The sequence below is a fragment of the Trifolium pratense genome, linkage group LG1 (genome assembly GCF_020283565.1).
Source record: "Trifolium pratense cultivar HEN17-A07 linkage group LG1, ARS_RC_1.1, whole genome shotgun sequence".
In the NCBI taxonomy this organism is placed as follows: domain Eukaryota; kingdom Viridiplantae; phylum Streptophyta; class Magnoliopsida; order Fabales; family Fabaceae; genus Trifolium; species Trifolium pratense.
In genome coordinates this window covers 22,182,330-22,195,798 of record NC_060059.1, presented here as the reverse complement: position 1 = coordinate 22,195,798, position 13,469 = coordinate 22,182,330, and the positions used below count along the sequence as shown (strand labels likewise).

At 33.4% G+C, this 13,469-nt stretch overlaps 1 protein-coding gene and 1 long non-coding RNA gene across 2 annotated transcripts; both read left to right on the top strand.

The window, feature by feature from the left end:
* LOC123902990 (CDT1-like protein a, chloroplastic) lies at nucleotides 1-2,976 on the top strand. The gene is made up of 7 exons (XM_045952838.1): nucleotides 1-488; nucleotides 574-693; nucleotides 780-1,014; nucleotides 1,183-1,986; nucleotides 2,100-2,301; nucleotides 2,380-2,470; nucleotides 2,570-2,976. The coding sequence occupies exons 1-7, from the start codon at nucleotides 160-162 to the stop codon at nucleotides 2,625-2,627; spliced, it is 1,839 nt and encodes a 612-aa protein (XP_045808794.1). The 5' UTR covers nucleotides 1-159; the 3' UTR covers nucleotides 2,628-2,976.
* Nucleotides 2,977-7,612: 4,636 nt separating this feature from the next.
* LOC123902659 lies at nucleotides 7,613-10,538 on the top strand. The gene is made up of 5 exons (XR_006807694.1): nucleotides 7,613-7,741; nucleotides 8,571-8,685; nucleotides 9,571-9,638; nucleotides 9,770-9,823; nucleotides 10,393-10,538. It is a non-coding gene; the product is annotated as an uncharacterized LOC123902659 (long non-coding RNA).
* Nucleotides 10,539-13,469: the final 2,931 nt, after the last annotated feature.

Sequence of the window (13,469 nt, the reverse complement as noted above, 5' to 3'; positions counted from 1 at the left end):
AACCAACGTATCATTATCGCACCCGAGAAAAACTCCTCAATTTTCCCGCGCATTAAAACCCTAATAAATAAAATCCACCCCCAATTTTCTTACATTCATCTATCTAATTTTCACTCTTTTTCGCCCAATTCTTACAATCTCATTCTCAGTACCAAAATCATGAGATCAGAAACACCTTCTCCTTCTTCATACAATACCAGATCCAAGAAACCCCAACTTCGAAGCTCAAAATCCCTATTTCAAGATCCCATTATTAGCTCAAAGACACCGGAAAAATCATCTGAGAAGCCATCTCAGCGGACACGCAACCGTGGTGTCGCACTCTCTATATCAGATATTAGAAAAGTTGCTAAGGGTCTTCAAGATCAGAAACAAACAAATGAAACGACGTCGTTGAAGGATAGAACCGTTAGAAGGCAAATCGCATTGGCTTCTCCTCGTAAGAGTAGTAAATCAGCTGATGATGGATCATTAAAACTTCCTGAAAAGTAAGCGTTTTGATTTTTGGATTTAGGGTTTTTGGATTTTAATTTTTTATTGATTTGTTTTTTTATTTGGGGTTTTTTTTTGTAGGTATGAGAATTTGGGCGAGTTTTTTGATAGTTTGGATAGTTCGATTCGATTGTTGCGAATGAAAGGTTCGATGACGTCGTTTACTAATATTAGGCCCAAGATTGAAACTTTAACTGACAGGTATGGTTTTGAAATGGTTTTGTTGATATTGTTTGAAGTATTTTGCATTGTGTTTTCTGATTTGGGGTTTTCTATGATTTGTTTAGGAGATTTACTCATAGTCATTTGGCTCAATTGAAGTTTATCTTACCTGAGGCGATTGCTATTAAGAAATTATTAGTGTTTGATGAAAGAACAAGTTGTATGAAGCCAGATCTTCATGTTACTATAAACCCTGATGCAGTGGAGTTTGATGCTAAATTGAGATCTGAATCTGGGAATATGTCTCTGAGGAAGTTATTTCGAGAACGGCTCAAAGAATTTTGGAAATCTCATCCAGAGGTATGGTGGTCCACAATAGTTTCAATTTGTTTATATGTTTATAGGTTTGGTTTATTTGTAACTACGAGATTGAGATTTTAATGGAGTGATAATTGCTATTGGAAATAATAGTACAAAACATGCTTAAAAATTGCATATCATTGGTCTAAAAGATGCTTTTATGTGTAGGGTGATGAAATTCCAGAGGAAATACTGCCTGAGCCATTCAGTCGTCCAAAGCATGATCCTCTTTTACACATGTTGAAAACCCCCTCATCATTGTCTACAGTGACATTATCTGATGCACGTGCTTCTCAGCCTTCAACAATGTTGTCAACTGGTGACATTGCAGACAATACAGAAATATATTTAGTGCCTGCTGAGACATCAGTTGAAGCTCTTAACCAGAAGCCTGCAGTTGCTTCTCATACGCCTCAATCTTTTAGAAGACGGTTTTCTCAGAAATTAAAGGAAAATGTACACCCAAAATTTCAATCAGATTCATTCCAACCCTTAGCTGTGCCAGTTTCAGAGTCAAATTTGAAGACAAGTTCCACCTCTGAGGATGCTAAATCCCATCAAAAACCATCATCATCTGAGCTGGTTTCAGAATCATCCAGTAGTGAAGCATGTCTTACAATTCACGGTTCTTCAGAATACTTTACACCAGCTGGTGTTACACCTAGCAAACCTGTTGAGTATACCGAAAGCAAAGAGGGCTCCATGAAAAGCATTGAAGCTATGTCGACTCCAGCTAGATTTGTGTCTACTCCTGCCAGGCTGATGACAACCACACCTGCATTGAAGCCACCTAAAAGGCATTTTATGAGCCCGGATGACAACTCTACCAGCTCACCAGACAAGTTAGTTAAGCGCCCACCTAGTTCAAGGTCATTGAAATTTAACACTCCAATGAAAAATGAAAATGCTGCTGGTGGTTTGTCAACTGGTGACGACATTTCTGATATCCTCCCAGATAATCTTCTCCATTCGGTATGCCCTTTCTCATTACAATAACAGATTGGATGATTTTAAGTACTCCTATATAAGCAGATGGCTTTTATTTTCGTGCAATGCATTGAACATGATTTATGTACTGCCTGCAGATTATGGAAAAAGAAAGAATAGCAATGGAGGAAAGGGATCCAGCTATCTCCCAAGCTAAGAAACGGAAAAAGATTATTGCGAGCCTCCCTAAGCTCTTTAACATGATTCACATGATGTTTCATTCAATAAACCGTTCTGTTCTTACAAAGGAGGAGCTGATGAGCAAGATAATTTCAAGCCACCGTGATATCGTTGATAGAAGTAAGATACATTTTAAAAATTAGTTGAGTGGCTATTTTATAATTCTCAATACTAAACCTCTCTTGTTTGTTTTCTTAGGTGAAGTTGAAGAACAATTCCATTTGTTGTTAGAATTAGTTCCTGAATGGATTTCTGAGAAGTTGGCCTCCAGTGGAGATATGCTAGTCTCGTAAGTTTCTTTTTTTAAAATAGTCTATTTTGAATTTACATTTTTTAGAAATATACCCTTTTTTCATTGTTTTGATACTAATATTATGTTTTTCTATAGCGTAAATAAAATGTTGAACCCTGAATCCTTAAGAGCATCACTTGAAGAAGCAAAATGAGCAAGGAGACAAACACAATGGAGCCTAGAAGTATCTTGTTCTCTTCATTTGGGCTATTTGTAAATGTCCAATCTATTTTCTTTTGCCATGTAGTAGGTTTGATCTACTTTCCAATTGGTATATTAGGAGAGGTATATTTGATAGATCAACCCATCTTTTTGGGCAAATGGTGTAATCACAATATGACTAAACCATGAAATTAATTAAAGAATTGACTCAAAATGTTTTGTTGCAGAAGTGGTCATGCTTACTAACTTTCGGCTGATCAATTATCTTTTTCATGTGAAAGTAAAATAAAAATTAATTCCTTTATCCTTACTAGTCACAAGGTTAAGGGAACTTTATTATACAGTAATATCAGCAAAAGGCCATAATTTCTGCAATATAGTTTGAGTAAGGTGCCACAGGCCATGGTTGGCCACTAAGTTCCAATATTTGCATCTACAAGGCTACAACCAATATTACTGAGACTTTTATCAATTCAAAATCTAAACTAACAGTATACATTGAAAATAATGCAAGCAATGCACTCACAAATATTCCTACTTTTATTCACTGATCAGTTCACTATAAATTGGAGTTCTGTGCTTGGGTTCTTTTGTGCTTCCTCTGCTACTGAAGTGTTTATCTGTGTCTTGCAATCTTCCTCCTCAATATGTGGTGGAAATGACCATTGTGAAACAATGAGTACTCCCATTATTCTGAAACAACCAGCCATAATTTATATCCATGGACATAAAAATTGTAATCTGCATTTGGCCTTGTGGATTATCCCGTGTGGATAAATTGCATAGGTGCAGCACAATCTGCTGTCTTACAAACCTAGAGCATGGTTGATAGCATCAAATATTGAACTCTGCTGTATTTTATACGCAGTTAGATGGTTTATCCAAACACAATAGTAAAGCATTAAGATGCTGAAACTAAAATGTAAGTCAATTTAAATTAAAAATCTGAACTCAACCATGTATGAATACTGGCCGGGAGTTATATGTAGTGGTTTGCTTATCTATATTTAAATCTGGACCACAGTACAAAAAGGGCCGGGCTTTGCTAGTATGTTTAATCCCCTTGAAACAATTTTGGTGACTATGCTAGCATATTTTGTTTTGGGGGAACAACTACATATTGGTAGGTACATGCATTCCATTGGATATAAATTATGGCATGTAAATGCATTTGGCCAATCTATGTCAACTTTGCTTCTCTACAAAGAAGAAAATCAGATATGGATGAAAGTCAACAGTTTTGCTTCTTGCCTATGATTTGTACCTTAGTGTATTATTTTGGTTGAATAGGTGTGTAGAAGTCCCTCTAGCTTTTGATTTTCATCCTGATTGGTTGTGGTGTTTTATCTTTGAATTGATTTTGATTTTGTTACTTAAAAGTGTGAGATGTCATACGATCTTTGATCAGTGCATTTTAATGCACATTCTTCTACTATTGTACTAGTGTATTCCTATGGTTTAATTTACTATTTTCACTATTTTAAGGTGTTTTTATATTTAAGTTTATTTCTAACTCTATTTTATTTTCGCACTTAATTTATGAATAAATAGCACTTTGACACCCTTCCGGTCCGCAGGTCATAACTGGAGTTACAAATATCGGATTGAGGCGCGGGAAGATGCGTTGGAAAGCTGAGATCAAGAGCTACGACTTTCATGTTGAGGCCAAAACCCAGTTCGGAGCGCAAGTGTGTCAAATAATTGCGTTTATGTTCCAGACGAATTTAATTCAGCACAACTTTATATTTTTCGGCCCAATTGTTTTGAGGCCCGTTCCATGTATTATTTAAACCGAAAAAAGGCAGCTAGGGTGATCATTCACTGTTCACGAAATATTCAAACCCTAGAGCAGCCGTCATCTTCCATGGAGAACTAAACTTCTATTGATCCATTGGTGTAAGGAACTTTGTTCTTGAATCTTGAGGTTCGGTTTTAATAGCAAATCATTATGTTTATGCTTATCATATATCAATTTTCTTGTCTCTCTTTTGTGTATGAGTTGATGCAATTGATGCTTAATTATTTTGTTTCACGTTCATAACATTGAGACTATTCAAATTAATTCACGCTTGTTCAAATTAATCTGAATAGGAAATTGTTATATTATTTTCGCTTGCAAAATAGGGCTGCCGAATTATTGTTATGATTTTTAACTGTGTTATTGGTGACGCTTGATCATCGCCATAGTTAGTCGAACACGCTGGTGCTTAATCAACGAATTCGTTATAAAACTGATTTTCGCTTGTTAAATTAGTTCTATAATCAGCCGAAGCATAAACTGTATGAATATTCATATAAGAACCTATGATAGATGATAAACAAAGTTGCCTAAAACCAATGGATTGATTGCTTTTATATTAATTAAATTCGTAATCTCTGTTATTGTTTCCACAAACTAAAAAAACCCCAAATTGCAACCTTTAAATTCATTCTAATATTGTTAAACCGATCGTGAGTCCTTGCGAAACGACCAAGGTCACTACCTTGTACTACTTATTTTAAAATTATTTTGATCACGAAACGACCGTGATCAATCTTCCTTGGATGTTCAAGTCTTCAAGATTAAATTTACGAAAAACTGGTCATGATTAATTCTATTTAGGATTGAATGGTAACAATTTGTTCCTTTCACACCTCACATGTTGACTTATATTAGATTAGATTTTGAAATTAAACATGCACTAATCTGTGTTGTTTTTGTACAGGTTGCTCGAGAATTAGATCTGAGGTGGAAGAGAAAAATGACACAATTAACATGATTTTGCTTGAAAAACGGTATCCATTTTTTCTCGATTATTTAGAAAGTTTCAATTTTCTGCCGAAAGACCCTGTTTGACATCAATATTTTGAATTAGACCAATATTTTGGAAACTGTGATAGCTTTCTCAAAAGCTCTTCTATCGGTTAAATTCTGAGCGATTTGGTTAAATGTTGTCTCGATGACTTCGACTAGATAGATAGTAATATGATGCCTCGATAACGCTTAAGTTCAATTTCTATTGGCTCTACCTCTCATATGGTTAAATGTTCCAATGAAGACCCTTAAGTCTAAATCCTATTGGCTAGCTAGTTTCGATTATATGTTGCCTCGATAAGCTTTAATTAAATGTTTCTTTGATGACCCTTAAGTCTAATTCTTATTGGCTATATACGACGACCCTTATTAAAAGTTGCATCGATGACCCTTATTAGATGTTGCCTCCGTGACCTTTAAGTTCAATTCTTAATGGCTATATAAATCCGGTTAATGTTGCCTTGATAACCCTTATTAAATGTCGACTCGATGACCCATCAATCCAATTCTTATTGGTTATATAACTTCGATTAAATGTTGTCTTGATGATGTTTAAGACCAATTAATATTGGCATTATAAATTCCGGTTAATTGTTGACTCGATGACCCTATATCCCATTGATGCTTACAAAATATATTTGGAAATGGTTCCTCGGTGACACTGCAAATTACACGTCAAGGCAAGTAACTACTTTTAGTATCCATTTTCGATTCATTTCAATTTTGAAATTAAACATGCACTAATCTGTGTTGTTTTTGAACAGGTTGCTCGAGAATTAGAGCTGAGGTGGAAGAGAAAAATGACATAATTAACATGATTTTGCTTGAAAAAAGGTATCCATTATTTCTCAATTATTTAGAAAGTTTCAATCTTTTGCCAAAAGACCCTGTTTGACATCAATATTTTGGATTAGACCAATATTTTGGAAAGTGCGATAGCTTTCTCAAAAGAAATTACTTGAAAAGACTTTATACAAAGTGATAACAATCACTTTACAAGTAGAATTTGTCAGGATCATTACCCAAATAAAATAATTGTTACACATTTAGATCAAAAATTGAATAGAATTATGTTGTTGGGTTATGAATTATAGCCAACATCAATAGTGAGTTACAATCATTTGGGAAACAACGATGAAATGAATCCCTCTGCACCACAAACTTTCTGCTCCAAAGAAATCTCCAAGAGCAATGTTGTTGATGATATGGTTAACAACAATGCAATCCTCTATGGGCCTGGTGAACATCCAGACCATGTTGTTATTATTAAGGTAAGTAATTTCTATTATGTCTTTTTTTAATTAGTGTTATTTGAAGTAGTAATATATGATTAATCAGTTAATTAATTGGTTTTTTAATATGCAGAGTATGCGCCTTATGTGGGGGACAGCAAGAGAGCAATGTATGAGTAAACTATAGCGATATTTATGGGTGGAAAGAACACAACTGTGATGCACAACGCATGTGAAGATTCACTTTTGGCTGCTCCAATTATCTTGGACTTGGTCCATCTTGCTGAACTTAGCACTAGAATCCAGTTCAAATCTGAACAAGAGGTGATTATTAATTTGTTGCTTAAACTGTCATGTTTTTCAATTGTTAAATTTTTTAAGCTTAATGTGTTGTTGCTTGTGATCAATATGTATGTTATTTTGGGTATTGTTGTGATGTGTGATATGCCAAACTGGTTGCGACTTGAGATAGTTCTCCCTTTGAGGTTAATGTAGTTTAGGTAATTCATTTTCCTTATTAATTAGAACATTTTTACATAATTTCTTACATGAATTTATATCCATTTCAAGTAAAGAAGTTGAATGTTTTCTATCACAGAACTTGATGTACATATATGATGCTTTCTCATGAGGTTTTTGCCTTCATTTTGAGTCTTGACATTGTTTACTAATTTGATATTCAAGTCAAGGATGCAGGAGCTAAAGATCATATTGCCATTGGAGATTCTTGAGCACTCATGATATCCATGGATAGCAAAGCGACTAAAATGGTATTTCTCTTGGATTTGCTTATATCTCATTCTTTTAATTAAATGGTGTCAGTTATATGATTATATAATTGCTAAACATAAAACTTTGGATCCCACAACATACATATTTTATACTTCTGCAGAACTGAATATTCTTAATCTAAGTATATTCTATATTTCTTAGAGATCTTCGATGTTGATTGGCTTACCTCATAATTACACTGATGTCTCAAATGATCGATCACTTCGCTCTCTTGTTGTATGGAAACTGAAGCAATTGCACTATCCTATGAGGCAATGCCAATCTTATGTTGATCATGATCTATGCTAGGTAATATGACTGATCTGACTATAAACTCTCATCATTTTAGGTTTTGCATAGGACTAACTAATGCCTCTATGTGGACGATCTTAAAGTTTGTATTTTGTATTATACTTCAAAATTTCCCACTTGTTGAGTTGACAATTTGTATGGTAATTCTCTTTAACTTGTTGAGTTGAATTGTAGGTAGGAATTTGATTACATTTGTTCAAATATTTGGTAACTTTATCATTGATTTATTCCCTCTCATTAGTTTGTTTTATATTATATAGTTAAAAATCACAAGTTAGGTTGGTTGGTTTTATATTATATAGTTAAAAGTCATAAGTTAGGCTGGTTGGTTTTTTCACAAGTAGTTGCTTAAGCTTTCTTGATATGTTTATGTGAGCTATTTTTTGCCTATTTGAATAGGTTGATGGTTAGAGACAAAAGATTGTATTAGCTATGACATTTTTTAGTAGTTTTTGACTTATGTTTTTAATGCATTTTCACTTTTTATGTGCTGTTATTTATGATTTTAGAATGAGGTGCAGATCAGGGTACCATGTGTACGACCAACAATTATTTTAATTTTTTTAAAAAATAAGGCAATATTGGATTGAATGATATTATAACTAGTCATGATTATTTTATATTTTTGAATTAAAGATTGGTAATGTCTAAGCAATCATAAACAAGGAGTTAAATAAGGGAAGTTACTTGACCTAAAGTGTTTTATTATAAATATGATTATCGACTTGCAACATAGTATTACAATCGTTTTTAGAGTTTAAATGCCTTATTATTCTCCTTCTTGCATCCAACACCAACTAGAAACTTTTGTTTTAATATGTTGCAGACTCATTAGCACAGGAAGGAGCATACAATGTCAAAAGGTCCTGGTGCAAGTGTTGCTTGTGTGGCTCCTAATATGCGTGGACTAGTATTTTAAAGGCCCGTCTCTTGATAATTAGGTTTATCTCTTGATAAAACTCGTTAATTTGACCCTTTGTGATCTTTTTCTAACTCACCATTGTAAGTTTCTAATTTTGCTTAATTGTTCTGTTGAAGTTTGACCCTTAAAATTGTTTTTGATTTTCATTTTTTTTGGTGAATTTTGGGCTTTTTCTGGGGATAGTATTCAGCATAACATTAATGGCTAGATGGGACTGAATGATGAGGTACAAAAGCCACAAACAAATTGCACAGTATGCTACATTGTCATAAATTTTGGGTTTTGTTGATCAATGTCATGGATTTTATTGGAATTATCAATGTACAAATAAAGTTTATGAATTAAGATGTGAACAGTGGGTGAGTGATATAATACATCATATTAGTTCATGTAATGAAATAATGAGTAACCAAAAAATCATTAGATCTGAACAATCCATAACCTAATAGTGCAATTTGACTTATATTGAGGCATGTCATATAGAAGGAGTGTATATTCTGTGAAAAAAATTACATAGGGCTGCAATACTATGATTTTGACATTAATTTATAAACTAGAGTGGGTATCTTTGAATAATACTTGCTATTTTCGAGTTTTGAGAATCGTTGTTGTTGCTTTCCACTTAGAACAGGTAAGATTATATATCTCTTTTTTTTTTTGAGCGGATATCTTTGTGCACATTGCATTTTTGCATAATTATGTTCTGGTTGCACGTTTAAATGCTTCTGCTTTTGCAGGTTTATATGCTCCTGGTTCTGCACACTTCTAAATTTTAATCTCCAATACCTTGATTAATAAAAGAGACTTTTTTTTTTGTTACAAGAGAGAAAAATAAAAGAGACTTTGAAGACTTTATATTAGTATGATTTTATTAACCTAAAATGAATTTCTACCTTTATGGCAGGTTGGTGGTCTGGTGTTGTTGGTCATTTGGAAATGGAAATGAAAATTCTAGCCGCTGTCATATGAGTGGTGAGTTAATAAAGTAATTGCCTAATAATTTTGATGATAGAGTGAACATTATTATTGTATGTTGAGTTTCCGTTTTCAATTGATTTCAATTTTGAATTTCAACATTTTCTAATTGTGTTGTTTTTGAACAGGTTGCTTGAGAATTAGATATGATGTGGAAGAGAAATGGTTTTGCTTGAAAAAAGGTACCCATTTTTTCTCGAATATTTAGAAAGTTCCAATCTTCTGTTGAAAGACCCTGACCAATATTTTGAAAAGTGTGTTAGCTTTCTCAAAAGCTTTTGTATCGGTTAAATGCTAAGCGATATGGTTAAAATGTTGTCTCGATGACACTTTAGTCTTAATAGACTAGATACCATGTATTTGATATGCCGGAGCGATATGATTATATGTTGCCTCGATGACGTCTAAGTTCAATTTCTATTGGCTCTACCTCTCATATGGTTAAATGTTACATTGATGACCTTAAGGCTAAATCATATTGGCTAGGTAATTTCGATTATATGTTGTCTTGATGAGCCTTAAGTCAAATTCTTATTGACTATATAAATTCTGTTAATGTTGCTTTGATGACCCTTATTAAATCTCGATGATCCATAAGTCCAATTCTTATTGGCTATATAAATTCGGTTATATGTTGTCTCGATGATCTTTAAATCCAATTAATATTGGCATTATAAATTCGGTTAATTGTTGACTCGATGACATTTATTTTGAAATTCAACATGTACTAATATGTGTTGTTTTTGAACAGGTTGCTCGAGAATTAGATCTGAGGTGGAAGAGAAAAATGACATAATTAACATGATTTTGCTTAAGAAAAGGTATCCATTTTTTCTCGATTATTTAGAAAGTTTAAATCTTATGCTGAAAGACCTTGTTTGACATCAATATTTTGAATTAGACCAATATTTTGCAAACCGTGATAGCTTTCTCAAAAGCTTTTCTATTGGTTAAATTCTTAGCGATGTGGTTAAATGTTGCCTCGATAACTTAGACGAGGTATGTCAGAGTAATATATTGACCCAAAATATATTCGTCGCTATTAACTCTATAAATTATTTTAAGATGGTAATATGTTGCCTCGATAATGCTTAAGTTCAATTTCTATTGGCTCTGCCTCTCATATGGTTAAATGTTACATTGAAGACCCTTAAGTCTAAATCCTATTGGCAAGATAGTTTCGATTATATTTTGCCTCGATGAGCTTTAATTAAATGTTTCTTTGATGACCCTTAAGTCTAATTCTTATCGGCTATATAAATTCGGTTATATGTTGTTTCAATGACCCTTACTAATAGTTGCCTCTATGACCCTTATTAGATGTTGCCTTGATGACCCTTAAATCCAATTCTTATTGGCTATATAAATTCGGTTAACGTGGCCTTAATGACCCTTATTAAATGTTGCCTCGATGATCCATAAGTCCAATTATTCTTGGCTAGATAAATTTGGTTATATGTTGACTCGATGACTCTTATTAAAAGTTGCCTCGATGACCCTTGTTAAATATCAACTAGATGACCCTTATGTTCAATTCTTATTGGCTATATAAATTTGGTTAATGTTGCCTCGATGACCCTTATTAAATGTTGCCTCAATGATCCGTAAGTCCAATTATTATTGGTTACATAAATTCGGTTATATGTTGCCTCGTTGACTTATTAAAAGTTGTCTCCATAACCCTTATTAAATGTTGTCTGGATTAGGGATGACAACGGGCGCTCATGGGTGCGAGTTTGACACTTACCAAACCCACACCCGAAATCATAACCCAAACCCAAACCCAAAGACTGTTCGGGTGGCAAAATAAAACCCACGCTCACACCCATTGGGTTCGGGTTTTTTCCACCAAAACCCGCAGCACATTTGAAAATAATTTGCAAATTTAAGAAATTAAATTCCACCATAGACTTTGAATTAAATTACAACTAAAATTAAGGTCTTCCAAGTAAATTTAAACATAGACTTTCAAAAAATTACAACATAGACTTTCAAAAAATTAAATTGCAACTAAAATCAGGGAAATTGAGGGAGACTAAGGGGGTAATTAGGTAATTATAAAATATGCTTATCAAAAAAAAAAAAAAGTAATTATAAAATATTTCGGGTGGGTGTATGAGTTCCGGGTGTGAGTTTGATTGATACCAAACCCACACCCATATTATCGGGTGTCACCCGAACCCAAACCTAGTCAAATCGGGTTTCGCCCGTTGACTTGGGTTTGGGTTCGAGTGGGTCTCTCGGGTTTGAGTTTTTTTACCATCACTAGCTTGGATGACCCTTATGTGAATTGGCTATATAAATCTATAATATGTATATGCCACAACCATTTCCCCTTCTCTTTCCTGTCAAATACTCTTCTCAGTTCTCACAACAACAACTCTCTATTCTCCTTCATTTGACTTTTAATATTATTATTCTAATTATTATTTGTGCAAGAGTTTTTTTCTTTCTTTTTTCTCTTTGATAACGTTTTAAAAGGAACAGTTTGATCCATGAAGATGATGACTTCAAGGAGTGGGCAGACAAAAATGAAGCCTGGGCTGGTTGATTTCATTGTGGGAGCTGGTATCAAAGTAAGTTTTTTTTTTTTTTTTTTTCACGTAAGAGTGCTACTTTATTCATTTTTTAGTATTCAATTGTTATTTTTTTTTTGTATATGATTAAAGTTTAATTAAGACATGTACTATTCTGTCTTCACAAAAGGAGTAACTTGAATTGATATTTAAATTATGTTCTTCTACTCATTTGTTTTTGCATTGCAAATTTACAATCGGCGTTAAGTATGCGGTGTTCAGATGGTATGCAGTGTTCATCTGGTTGGTGTTGCTACTATCTTGGTCTGGTTGTTTTTGATTTTTTTTTTTTTGTTAGGACTGTTAAGTTGCTTTTCCTGGTACTCTTGCGTTCTGTCTTGCATTTTTCTTTTTGTATTTTGTTGTGTTAGCCAGACTTTTGTGTTGTTGTGCTTGTGTTGAGTTTTGCTGCTGTGGATGTTTTTGCTTCTTGCCTATGTTTGAATTGATGGAACATGATGGAATGAAGCGGAATATAATTTTTGTTCCATTGTTTGGATATAGTTTATGATGGAGCGGAACGACGTTCTTATTTTATAACTTTTTAGTCCACTTTTGCCCTTAATTGAAAACACTATTATGTTTGATAAAAAAATTACTATGTTAAATAACATAGCCTTTATTTTATAAAATGATTAAAATTTTACAATTTATCAGTACCCAAAAATATTATTTTTTTACAATTTATATCAACTTTCATCTCAAATTTATCCTTTGCCATGCATTTACCGTAACTAGTAAGAAATATGAACAAATATGCAGTGTCCATTCCAATCTTGTGGTTTGAACCCATGAAATATATAAAACAAGTTCCAAACAGCTTCGTCAAAAAAAGTAACCAAACCCAGCATGAAGTATCATTGTGCATAGGAATGCAAGACAAGCAAGAGAAGAGAAGGGGTTATAAGAAGAGGGATATTAAGAAGAAACACATCAGCGACAGAGGTAAAAGAAAATAGTGGTGCGTTTGATTGGACTGGAGTAGATTACAGAACAATATAACACAGGACAATATAAAATTGTATTGGAGAGATATATGATGATAATATTTTTATATTAAAAAATAAAATGAGTATTTTCATATTTTTTATAGTTGTACTGTGGACAAAAAGTTGTCATGTGATTTAGTGAGGGACAAAAAATCTTGTTTTTGTCCTGTCCCTTGCTACCTAATTTGTCTAGTCTCATAACCAATTTCAAATTAAACAGGGTACAACAAAAGTAGGGATGACAATGGGTAGGGTATGGGTAG

Bases quoted from the DNA above. Each gene is read 5' to 3' on its own strand.
- LOC123902990 (XM_045952838.1), top strand. From the start codon at position 160: ATGAGATCAGAAACACCTTCTCCTTCTTCATACAATACCAGATCCAAG. The intron at 694-779 runs GTATGGTTTTGA...TGATTTGTTTAG, and splicing joins ATTGAAACTTTAACTGACAG to GAGATTTACTCATAGTCATT. The intron at 1,015-1,182 runs GTATGGTGGTCC...TTTTATGTGTAG, and splicing joins TTTGGAAATCTCATCCAGAG to GGTGATGAAATTCCAGAGGA.